General features: G+C 59.9%; 1 protein-coding gene across 6 annotated transcripts in view; it reads right to left on the minus strand.

The window, feature by feature from the left end:
* NOL4L (nucleolar protein 4 like) overlaps positions 1–12,153 on the minus strand; it is a 131,274-nt gene that overhangs the window by 4,817 nt on the left and 114,304 nt on the right. For 4 of the 6 annotated variants that reach the window (XM_061437244.1, XM_061437248.1, XM_061437246.1 and 1 more), the window contains 6 exons: positions 6,828–7,105; positions 4,300–4,485; positions 4,034–4,225; positions 3,740–3,862; positions 3,126–3,324; positions 2,558–2,659 (listed from right to left, as the gene is read on the minus strand). In XM_061437244.1, coding sequence (XP_061293228.1) covers positions 2,558–2,659; positions 3,126–3,324; positions 3,740–3,862; positions 4,034–4,225; positions 4,300–4,485; positions 6,828–7,105 — 1,080 coding nt within the window. The remainder of the gene's footprint in view (positions 1–2,557; positions 2,660–3,125; positions 3,325–3,739; positions 3,863–4,033; positions 4,226–4,299; positions 4,486–6,827; positions 7,106–12,153) is intronic. The other 2 variants (XM_061437245.1, XM_061437249.1) reach the window with 1 other exon arrangement.

The following is a 12,153-nucleotide window of genomic DNA, read 5'->3' on the forward strand; positions in this document are numbered from 1 at the left end:
TGAACAATGGCAGCCAAGAGGGAGCCTGCAATCTAACTGAAACATACAGGGGAGGTGTGCGGGTGGCGGGGAGGCGGGGGTTTCTCTCTGTCTTTCCCAAATAGCTCTATGGGGTGGGCTGTGGGTTTGGAGTCAGAAACCCGGACCAGAGGCCTGTTTGGCCACTCTAGGCAACTCCTAACTGACCTGGGCCCCCGGCCCTCAGCTGCACCACCAAGAGGCTGTTATGGGGCTGAGCCATGCTGGTGAACCATGGCTCACGAGCAGTGAGGCCAGGGCTGCTCAGCCTATGGGAGGGCCACTGGGAAAGGGCTTCCAGGAAACACAAAAATGCCTGAAATTTGAAGAGCGTTCTTTCCAGGCATTCAGCAAGAAGAAAGCCAAAGGAGAGGGTCTGGAGCTCAGTGTAGGAGTTGGAGCTTCCCTGGGAGGCCTTTTCTCACCCAACTAGGTCCCTGTGCCCTGCCCGGCGCTGAGGTTCACATGGGTGTTTGAGGCTGTTCTCCCTGATAAGCCAGCTCCTCACTACCCCATTGGTTCTGACAGCTGGTTTCACTCATCATTGCATCTACAGTGGCAGTTTTTTTTTTTGTTTTTTGCTACACCACAAGTCTTGTGAGATCTCAGTTCATGACCAGAGACTGAATCCACGCCATGGCAAGGAGAGCCTGGAATCCTAACCACTAGACCACCGGGAGCTCCCTACAGTGGCAATTTTTATGTTGCTATAGAGATAGATAAACTTGGCACTGGAGACAGACTGGAAGTAACATCTTGGGAGCAATTTTGGAAACGACTATCGGTAGTGGGAACCTGCTTCAGCCCCCATATGGGGAAGGAAGTTGGAGTCTAGGATGGGATGGTTTGTCACATGGGGCTATTTCTTCTCTAACCAGAGAATAGGGATGCCGTAAGTAGGAGGTCCTAGGAACTGGCTTGCTAAGGAACATGCTTGGAATTGAGGGTCGAGGGAAGTCTATTAAAATGCAGGAAGGAGGACTGGAGGTGTGAACTGCTGGGAAGAGCAGCCAAGCAGGTGGCTGGTGCCTACAGTGGTGGCTGCTGGGACAGGCTGGAAGCAGGCGGGGACTCTGCACTGGGTCCTGGCTGTTGCAGGGTTAGGTGCCCTCAGGACACTGCCTGGGGATGGCAGTGGAAGGCCAGAGGCACCTGCCACATCGGCGTGAGCTGGCCCTGGGCTTCCTCTCTTTCCTCCCTCCACCCCCAAGCATGGTCCTGTTTACTCCTGGGCTCAGAGCCGTCCTTCTGTCTTTCCCTGGGGGCTCTGGTTACTCAGGGTGTTGCTAGAGGGCAAGCTGCCCAGCACCCCAGGGAAGACAGGCGAGCCTCAGTCTTATCTGGGCTGATCTGGGTTCCCTGATCCACTCATGAGCTAAGTGAGGGGCTCTAACCCACTGACAGGACTACCCAACCAAGACGCCAGACTGACTGACCCCACGTTAAGGGCTGTTGCTGGGAGGGCAGTGGAACTGGGGCTGCGTGCAGTGTTCTTCCAAGTCCCGGACCCAAACAGGATGTGGCTGCCCCAGGCAGGAGGTCAGCAAGCAGAACTTGGCTTCCGTGACCTCACTGCCCACGCCTAAGGAACCAGGGGAGACTGAGCTAGTGGCCCGCCTTGAAGCCTGTCTGGCAAGTGTGAACAAGCAAGTAGAGAGGTGGAGAGTCCTGGCAGCTGTGCCCTGAGACCGGCCCTGCTGTGTGGCACCAGGTGGGGGCTTACCACCATCGCCTGCCGCCTGAGAAGGGCTCTCCCCGGGCATGACAGGGACTCTTAACTTCCCTGCCGCAGCTCCTTCTCTAGACCCACTCTAACCGGGTCCCCACGCAGCAGGGCTGTTGGACAGTGCTTCTTCCTGGAAGGAAAGCAGCCCGCCTGGGACAGCCCTCCCTACCCTGCCTGCAGCCGGCCACTCTGGCCTCAGCCTCAGGGATTAGGGCCAGGCAGCCTCTTATTTTAGGTTAAGAGGCATTAGGAAGGATGAGAAGTTAAGCCCAGGCAGGAATCCTTCAGGGACCCTCACATATTTCCCAGTGGTGGGGAGCCAGGGGAATGGCGGGTGCCTGAGCTCTCTGCCATGGGAAGGGACCCGCGAGGGGTCTCCCTCCTGCGGCCAAGGATAAGGCTTGAGAGGAAATCTCAGGCACATTCGGCCAAGACCTAGAACCAGAGTTCCCTGGCCTCCGGGCGGCACCTTCCTCTAACCTACTCCTCAAGCAGCAGCTTGCTGTCACCATCGGCTCTTCCTCACCTCTGAATGCCCCCAAAGCACGCTGCTTCGGCCTCCTGGCCTCCACATTAAAATCTCACCACAAGGGTGGACAGCACAACTCACAGTCTCCTTTGCTTTGAGCCTATCTGTGGCTCCCACCACACATAGAACAAAACCCAAATGCCTGACCCAAGAAGCCCCAGGATCGCCCCCAGCCGTCCTTGCCAGCTCCCAGGCTGCTCTCCACGGGGGCATTGTTCTTCCCCAGTCGCTCCCACCCCAGGCCTCCGTATGAAAGGGCCCGAGGCCCCCACTCAGGGCAGCACCTGGCTCCATGGGGAGGTTTGTATCTTTGGGGGGCTGTTTCTCTCCGACACTGATCTGTGTCCGGTCTGCATCAGTCACCTGGGAAGAGTTACAGAGAGCACCTGGGGGTGGAGAGGGGACAGATGGCAACCCACTCGCTTCCCCCAGGTGACCCAGACGGGGCCCCACTGTGCTCCCCTGAACCTTCATCTCACACCTGAGGTCGTGACCTGTGGCCTGGTGGGGGAGGTGACCTGCCTGGGGCTGAATCCTGGCTCTGCCATCAATGCTGGAGACTTGGGCACAAGACCTGGTTATTTTCAGTAAGATGAGTGCCAGGTAAAGCGCTGGGACTCTGCTTGCAGTGGCGGGCGGGGGCAGGGAACCAGGGAAAGGCCCAGCAAGCCTCCTGGGAGGCGAGAGGAGTGGTAGGTAGCGGTTTATTTTAACCTTGCCTTCCGATCTGAGGACGGCTAAGTCCCTGTAACACAGAGGAGTCACTTTCCCGGCACCCTCTGTCCCCACCCTCCCCTCCGCCCCCACCAGGCTGCTGGTCAGGGGGCGCAGAGCCTGGTGTCCCACACTCACCATTACTGTGATTTCCTGTTTGGAGGGAGGCAGGAGGCTGCAGGTTGCTGCCCAAGGCCCCGTAACCACGGTAACTGTAGTTGAGGCCACCGTTGACGTACACGGGGTCCTGGGAGTAGGAGGCTGGCAGTGAGTAGGTGGAGTGGGTGATGGCTGTGGGGTCCCGGGAGTGCTGCTTGTCCAGGGCTACGGGCTCGTCCTGCGGGGCGGAAGGGAGGTGCTGGGGAACCTCAGGCAGCCAGCCCTGACCAAGCTTCCTGGACGGGGGGTAGACAGTCGCCCCAGATCTGCTGGGACTCAGTGTGGGGACCTGCAGAGCTCTGCCTCTCTCCCTGGCTGCCTTGCCCAGGGCTTCCCCCAGACCCCCATCTCTCATCTGTGTTCCAGGCAGATTTGATCTGTTCCTGCCTGGCTGAAGACCCTCTTGGGGCTCGAGATGAAGTCCAGAGGCCCTTCCGAAGTCTGCAAGGGCTTTGTGTCTGGGCTCCTCGGCCTCCCCGCCCGCCCCAGCACCTCCCCGTCTGAGGATGCCCTCCCTACTCCCACTGCACCCGGGGCCTGGGACCTGCGGGGTGGCCGCGGACGCCCCCCAGCAGCTGGCAGCAAGCAGGCACCTGAGAGGACTGGTAGATCTCCAGGCGCATCCTTTTGGCTGCTTTTCTCGTCTCGCTCTCGCAGGCAGCTGCCAGGATGTTTTCTGCCATGGCCGAGGTCAGGTGGGGAGGTGTGGGTCTGGTCTGCAGACAGAAATGGGGATGGAGCCAGAGTTCGGGTGCAGAGACCCCTGGCGAAGAGGTGGGCAGGGCAGGGCTGGGGTTTGAGCTCCTCTGTGAACCGGAGGCCACCGTGTCTGCTTCCAGAGGTGCTGGAGCGGGGCTGGGGGTGGGTGGGGGACGCTGGAGGCTCACCATCTCCATGCCATTCTTCTTCATGCGCCGGCAGGACTTGAGGTACGTGCGGATGCGCTTGCGGGCCCGTTCCTGGAACTCAGGGAACTGCCGGCTGCACGACTCGATGATGGCCTGGATCTTCTCCTTGGGCTGCTTGGAGATGGGCACCATGCGGTCCAGGTTCTCATCCACGAAGAGACGCACGAACATCTGCGGAGGACACGGGCGGTGGGCAGGGCTGGCCCACTGCGCCCCCACCCCGTCCACCCCAGGCGAGCACTCACGTTGAAGGCCTTGAGGCGCTCAGGGTCCATGCCCTCCGAGTCGTTCATCTTGTCATTGTCCTCATGGTCATCGTGGTCGTCGTCGTCGTCATCTGCCGTGGGGGCCCGGCCCACGGTCAGGTCCTCGGGGCAGCCACTGACCTCGGTTTTGATGGAGTCATAACTCCCCGAGCTGTAAGGGGGGGACTGAAGAGGCCAGGGCAGGGGGTCAGGTCACGGCGAACGTGGGGACTGGGGGGTTTGGGCACACCCAGCTGCCCTGTGAGCCATGCTCCGAGGTCCTGACTGTGGGCCGGGTCACTTTCCTTCCTGCTCCCTTCACCTCTGAAGCGGGGACAGCGATGCGGCCGCCCCTCTCTGGGCGGCTGTAGGCAGGACCCCCAGAACTGATGCCCTGGAGAAGCTCACTGGAGGGGGTTGCAGCACCCACACCACGACTTGCCTCCTCATGCAAGGGAAAGGCAGACACAGAAAGGGTTCCCGCCACCAGCCAGCCTCTTCTGTTTGTGCCAAGATCCATTCTGGCTTCAGGGTTTTCCTCCCTCGTCCCCAAGGGGCTGCAACCCCGAGCTGACAACCGAGCTGTCACAAAAGCAGCGAATGTGCTGTCTGTCGGGGATGGGGAACAGATGGGCTGGGAGAGAACCAGCCAAGGAGACGGCCATCAGCCAGAGCATCCCCGCAGTTCCCAGGCTGGGCTTCTCCCGTCTGCCGCCACCCCCGGAAGTCACCGGGAGCCTGATGTAGAGCCCGTGTGTAGAAAGAAGAGAGGGAACCAGGCCCAGCCCACGGGGCAACCACCCTGTCCTGCAGCAGGAGCAGAGACGGGACCCCTCCCCTGCCCTCCAGAATAAGGAGCCCTTCCCTAGCTCCCTGCTTTTCCCCTCTTTTTCATCCTTTATGGCTCAGCTCCCATCCTGTCTCCTGCCCCCTGCCACACATGCTCTGGGAAGGCCAAACTTTTAGAAAGTTTGTGGCTTCGGCGCGTCCTGACCGGCAGTGTCCTGGAGACACGGTCTCTGCCCTCATGGAGGATAGCTTCTAGTAGGTAGCCAGCCCCAGGAAACAGATCAGACCCTGCCACATGGCTATACAGTGGCCCAGGTGGTACCCAGCTCTTGCTGATGAACAAGCAGATAAAGACGGACACTGACTGCTGCCCTGTCCGGCAGCAGCTGCCACCACCAGCCTCCATGTAACCAACCACACCCAGCAGGGCCAGCCTTCCCAGGGTCCCTGGCCTTGTGCCCATCTCTCGATCACACCTAGTACCCACCACACCTAGTCTCTGAAGGGCCAGGGACAGCCAGGTCCTCTGGCCTCCCGCCAGGCTGTGTCAGACTCGCACAGGAGGGTCAAAGGTGCCATGGGTCAGTCACATTCCCAGGCGCTCCTTGACAGATCCTCCGCCAGGGTGAGAGGAGACAGACTGTAGGAGACACTCACCCTCCCATCTCACAGTGGCCACCTCACACGTGCCAGCTCTCTGCCTGCCGTGCAGAGGCTGTGCCTGCCACTGGGACCCAAAGAGGGGAGGACGGGGACTTCCCTGGTGGTCCAGTGGTTAGGACTCCACACTTCCAATGCAGGGGGCACAGGTTCGATCTCTGGTCGGGGAACTAAGATCCTACATGCCACAGAGCTCAGCCAAAAAATAAATTAGAAAAATAAAAGTGGAGGGGGAGGACGATGCGCTGCCAGTCCTGGCTCTGTGGCCTGGGCTTGGGTACACTGACCGTATGACGAATGTATAGAGACTCTTGTATAGAAACGTCCCATGAGAGATTCCACTGCAGGCCAGCATTGGTACCCACCCTACACCCTCTGCAGAAAAGGAAACAGCCCCGGGAGGAGAAGGAACCTGGACAGGGGCCTCGGCTGGAGCCCAGGAGAGTAGGGGTCTGAGAAGGCACCTCTGGCCCCCCAGCTCTGGCAGGAGAAAATGCCCTCTCCTCGGGGTAGCTCCCACACCCAAGGCCACGCTGCAGATCTTAGTGGTCTGGAGGTGACCTGCAGAAGTAACAGGAGAAGGTGGGGGAGGCCCAATGGGGGGCATCTATCTGCCCCCCTCAGACTGGTCTACTGGATTTTATACCTCCACGTCCCTGAGGCCACCAAGACCTCAATCTGCACCATCTGTAAAATGGGGACAAGCGTGCAGACCAGTCAGCAAATGGGAAGCCTGGGGCCTCTGCTGAATGAAGCCTGCCTGCAGCTGCTCTTAACAGCGGACCCTGCTCTGGAGGCAGAGGGGCCAGGCCACAGGTCCCTCCCCACCTCCACTAGGGCCCAGGCCAACAACCTCACTTCACAGATGGGGACGCAGGCGGAGAAGTGAGGGGCTTGCTCCCGTTTCAGGCCCTCCCCAGGCAAATGATGGCACAGTGGCCACGGCCACCACCCTGCCTCCGCTGGTGGTGGCCACAGCCCCGGGTAACATGCGATTTCACATCAGCCTCACACAACCCTGCCGTGTATGCAGGAGTGGCCAAAGCTCACAGCTGTGGGGAGCCCACAGCCCCACACACCTCGGGGGTGGTCTTCACCCCGTACTTGACACGGCTCCGCAGTCCATCGGCGCCACAGCCATCGGAGGGGTAGGAGGGCGTGCCCAGAGTGGAGCCCTGCGGGAGCTTGTCACACAGGTTGATGGGCTGATCCTCGGCGCTGGCGGTGAAGTCCATGGGGGCCACGGTGCCGTTGCCGTTCATCTCGGGGAAGGCCGGGTCTCCCTGCGTGCTGCTGGAGGTCGAGGGGTTCAGGGTGGAGGAGCCATTACCGCTGCCGCTCTCAGAGGAGGAGTCGTCTGGAATGAGAGGCCTGGATGTGAGGCCCCACCCCAGCACCCACCAACCCCCGAGACACCCCCAGGTATGTGGCAGGGCAGCTCAGGGAAGTGATACTTGCCCTGTGTAGTCCTCACAGGCATCCCTGGGCAGGAGAGCATTGCTGTCCCTGCTGGAGGCTCCAAGCCTTACCCCAGCCCCGAGGTGGGGGGCAGGGTCCTGCTGCCAGAAACCGGTGCCACCAGGAACAGAGCAGCCAGGGAAGTGTGCAGGGCATGGTGGCTTCCTGCGGTCCACCCCCACAAACGCCACATTCAGCTTCGAGGGTCTGGGATGAGCGGCTGCAGCCTCCAGTCTGATCCACCCGGTACTGGCCCAGAGGTCCTCTGACACCCCTGGCTCACCACTGCCTAACCCCTTCACACCCTCTTCCCCACAGGACAAGTCCCCACCACAGACCCTGGAATTTCTCCACCCCCTGACTTGAAGGATGGCTCCACTGTGACACCCCTGCTCCTGGCAAAGCAGGCCTGGGCCCAACCCTGGCCAGCCCGTGTAGACACAGACCTGCCTCCCCGCATGGCCACACGACACTGGACACCCAGAGCCAGGGCTGCAGGGGCTCTGTCCGTGGCCCCTCAGTGGGCCATCCCGCCTTTCCTGCGGCGACAGCCCTACAAAGCCCTGTGGAGGGCGCCCCCTGCTGCAGAGAGCACAGCATTGCCAGGGAATCCAGGACGACAAACTTAGAACTCGGGGGCTATCCGATGAGTTTCAGGCTCCTTTCCCCGACCCTGCCCCCGGCCTCCTGCTTGGTCAGCTGAGAAGGCAGAGGCCCAAGCTACAGTCTAGCTCCCGGGGTTACCGTCAGGTGAGTACCGCGTGGTTCCTGGTGAAGCCCAGGTGCCCAAGCGGCTCTGCACCTGCCACCACGGTGGGTGGGGGAGGGGCGGCCGCAGGGAGCCCTGACCGCATCCCAGGACACCCCTTCCCCCCGGGCAGGGTCGTGCACGACCCCACCCCCACCCCTCCCAGCCAGCAGATTATGAAGATTTAGTCCTTGGTGCTGGGCACTGGGCACGCGCACCTCCCGAGCGTCCCCATGGCGACCGAGCGGCTCTAGTGCGCCAACCAATCGCTGGCCTGCCGGTTGCCCAGGGGCGGGGCCAGGCTGCCCATCAAGCAGCCAAGGCCCAGGGCGGAGGGGGATGGGAAGGCCTCCGCGCAGCGGCACCCCTCCCCCTCAGCTGCCGCAGGTCCCCTGGGCCAGGCTGCCCCTCCTTCTCCTCTTCCTCTGGGCAGTCACTGCTCTCTCCATCCTCCTGCAGGGTCGCTCCAGGCTCTACTCAAGGCTGCCCCACAGATCCCCACCTTGCTCAGCTACATCCCCGAGTCCCCAGGCCAGCCGCCCTGCTACCCTCTGGAAGTTCACCGCCCATCCCCTCCTCCTCAATCACAGATGGGTCTGGTTTTCTTCTGACAGTGTCTCCAGTGACCAATCTAGACATTTGTGGGATAAACAAACTTGCCAGCAGTATTTATTGAGCACCTACTGCATGCTGGCCCGGTCCCAAGCTGAGAAGCATAGCAGAGACTATGGCCAAGAGGCCAGTCCTCCTGAGGGCACAAGATGCTCACTGCTGAAACACATGGGAAGTGAATGGGCTGCCAAACTGCCAAGCCACACCCACCCCCCACCTTCCATCTAGTCTTCTTGGCTGAGTTCCCTCTTCAGCACTCCAGCTTCCCTTGGTCACACCCTTGCACCTGTCTCCACCCTTCCCTTTCCCAGCACCAGCCCAATTATCACTGCCCTAGTCCCCACCTTCCTGTTGCCCACAGCCTGCCCAAGGAGAGTCTGCACTCTTGCCGGTGTGACCTCTGCAGCCTCCCCCAGCCCAGGTCCCACTGTACTGGCCACTGCTGAACCTCACAGCTCCAGGCCTCTGTTAATCTGCCTGCCTTGTTGTGTCCAGCTCAGTAAATATGAGTCCGCCTTTACTGGCTGGCCCAACGCTGCCTTCTCAGAGCAGACCTCCTCCCTCCACGGTCCCTGGGAAAGAGGTACTCACAGACCCGACCACAGCCTGTGCCCAGCCCTCCAAGGGATATGTCATGCCTCCTCAACCAGCTCAGGTGCAGACCTGAGAGCTGCCCACCTCCCCACCAGGGCTCGGCCTAGCTGCCGGAGAAGCCCCAACATCTGGGGTTTTGGGAGTCTCTGCCAGGGCCCAGGAGATGGGAGAGCAAGGATCACGTCCATCCTGGCTGACCGTCTGAGCTCCCCTGAGCTCTGGCCAGTGCCTATTCTTAGCCCACCTGGCAGGCGTGACTTCACACCCTGTACCACTCTATAACCAGCCACTTGCTTGACCTCAGAGGGCCTAGCCTTCCTCCTCTGGAAGGAGGGGTTGCTTGGAGGTCAGTGGGTACCACACCAGGCACAAAGGGAGCCAATGTCACAATGCTCAGCCTGGGCATCAGGCCCAAGGCCTCTTGACACATCACAGTGGGCACAGGCCCAAGAGGTGGCACCCCAACTGCCTACCTCCCAACCAGATTCTCTCCAGGGAGGAAGGCCCCTCTTGCCCTGTGCATCTCCAGGCATGAGCATGAAGGAGGCTTGGATGCTCTAAGGATGCACGTGTGTGCGTGTGAATGTGTGCGTGTGTGTTTTCCCAGGCCCTCCAGCTCAGGAGCCCAGGGTGCTGGCCTAGACTCGAGCTCCCAACACCCTTACCCCAGGGCTGTGCACCTCACCTGCCCACCCAGGGAGTCACAGGCAGTGGCTCCAATGGTAGCACAGCCCCTCCTCCGAGGTAGATGCCACCCCAGTCTGGCAGGGAAATGGCTGGGCAGATGAGACCCACAAGGCCAGGAGTCTGGACCTTGTGCAGCTATGTATTCCAAGTTTTTAGAAGAAAACTGGAAATAGGCACCCATGTGTAAATATCCAGGTTTTTAAATATTGGTGACTGACTCACATTGTTTACATTTTGAAGAAACTTGCTGGACAAACAGACAAACCAAACGTGGCCTAATTATGCAATGAGATATTCGGTCATAAAAAGGAATGAAATTCTGATACATGCTACAACATGGATGAACTCTGGAAATGATAGCATCAAGTGAAATGAGTCAGACACAGCCGGACAGATATTGAAAGAGGACACACGTGCAATATCAATATCGAGAATCATCACATCCACAGAGAATGAGAATATCTGAGGGTCTCAAGGGGCTTGGGTTTGGGTGGAACAGAGAGTTACTGCTTAATGGTTGCAGAGTTTCTATTTACAGTAATGCGAACTCTATCTTGGAAATAATGTGCGCTGGTTACACGACATGGTCAGTGTACTTAATGCTGCTGAACTGTACACTTAAAAATGGTTACAAAGTGGCAAATTCTGTTTTACACAATTTATCACCACAAAAAATTCCCCCAAAGCAAAACAAAACAAAAATCCTGGAGGAGGCCAGTGGGCCCCAGTTTACAAGCTCCATCTGCTGCCACCCCATGGACCCGCAGGTCAAGCCTCTCCCACCTCCACTCTGCACCTGGGGGCCGGGAAAGCCAGCCACACACACAGAGCCCACCTCAGGGGGCACAGGCGAGTCACAAGCACCCCCCGCCTCAACCCATCACGCCGCCCTCAACCTGCTTACAGACTGCCTGCAACTCTGTTGACCGGGAGGCCACGGGCTTTAGGCAGAAGGCAGGGGCTGTGTGTCCCTGCAGATGCCCCTTCGCCTCCTTTCAAAATGGGTGCCATGTCAGTAAAATAGGATTTATAAGGTGTAGACAGTACCCAACACAGCAAATCGGTGCTGAAGAAAAAGACAAACAACTGGTTCCCTGACCGCAGGCTTTCTCACTTTGTAACACATACTCTCCCAGACTGGACTGTGGGTTTCCGGGGGCCCCTCAGAGACCAGCTTGGTGCCAGATCTGAGGTGGGCAGGTGAGGGGAGGTGGGGGAGGGACAGGGCCACGAACCCCTGTGCTCGTCCCTCCCTGCCTCGAACACCTGCTGGGCGTCAGGCCTGTGTGAGGCACTGGGGACACAGCAGGGGAAGACGGGGGTGCTTGCTGCCCTCTAAGGAGCAAGAAACCAAACGGGGTCCACAGGACTCGGCTCTGGGGAGAGCCTTGTGTGCTTTGTGTCCTTGATCCCTGTCCCTGCAACCCCTCCTCCTCTGCGGCGAGCTCAAGGCCCGAGTTCCAGACCAGCCCTCTGTGGCGCTCCCCCCGGGGAGGGGGAGTCTAGAGTGGGCGCTGTGCAGGAGGGAGGCAGGGTAGGGTTTCTGGAGGAAGTAGCCCATGGAAGAAGCCTCTAAGAACAGCGCTGAGAAGGTCAGGGGCAAGTGCAGAAGCCCTCTAAGGCCAGCAGGTTAAAGGAGCTGCTGGGGGTGAAGTGTTACCTGTCAATGCCCACCCACCAACCCTGGCAGTGGCTATGATCCAGCCGCAGCCCTTGGACTGAGTTCAAACCCCCAAACTGAAGCCAAACCCTCCCCAGGCCTCCTGCTGGGCCCTCCTGGCAGCACCCCACCCCCACCCCATCCCCAGATGTTGCCCCATCCAGCTGTGCCCTGGCCTTGGCACTTACTGTCCCCTCATCTCAGGACACTCCGTGTCCCCTCCCACTCCAGGGCTTTGCTGAAAGGTCACCTTCTCAGCACGACCTCGCTGCCCCCACTCTGACACTGACTCCTTTACCCAGTTTTCCAGAGCATTTATCACCTTCTCACATGTTCTGTCTGTGGTCTGTGCCCAGCCCCCTTGTCAGCTGCCCCAGGTGGTTCCTGTCTCTCCAGAAACCACAGCCCTCTCCCTTTGGCAAGGGCACCCCGTGTCTCCCAAGGGTGAGCCTATGCCCCAAGCCCAGCCGGTCAGCACAGTCCATCACAGCGATCCGCGATGGGCCCACGGAAGTCAGTCCAGGGGCGTCTGCAGAAACGAAGAAATACTCTGCCATCAGCCCAGGGGTTGCAGAGCTCACTCAGCAGGGAGCCCCAGCAGGGCTGACAGTCCAGCACAGACCAGTCCCCCCAAAATCCATCCGTG

This window comes from Bos javanicus, chromosome 13 (genome assembly GCF_032452875.1).
Source record: "Bos javanicus breed banteng chromosome 13, ARS-OSU_banteng_1.0, whole genome shotgun sequence".
In the NCBI taxonomy this organism is placed as follows: Eukaryota; Metazoa; Chordata; class Mammalia; order Artiodactyla; family Bovidae; genus Bos; species Bos javanicus.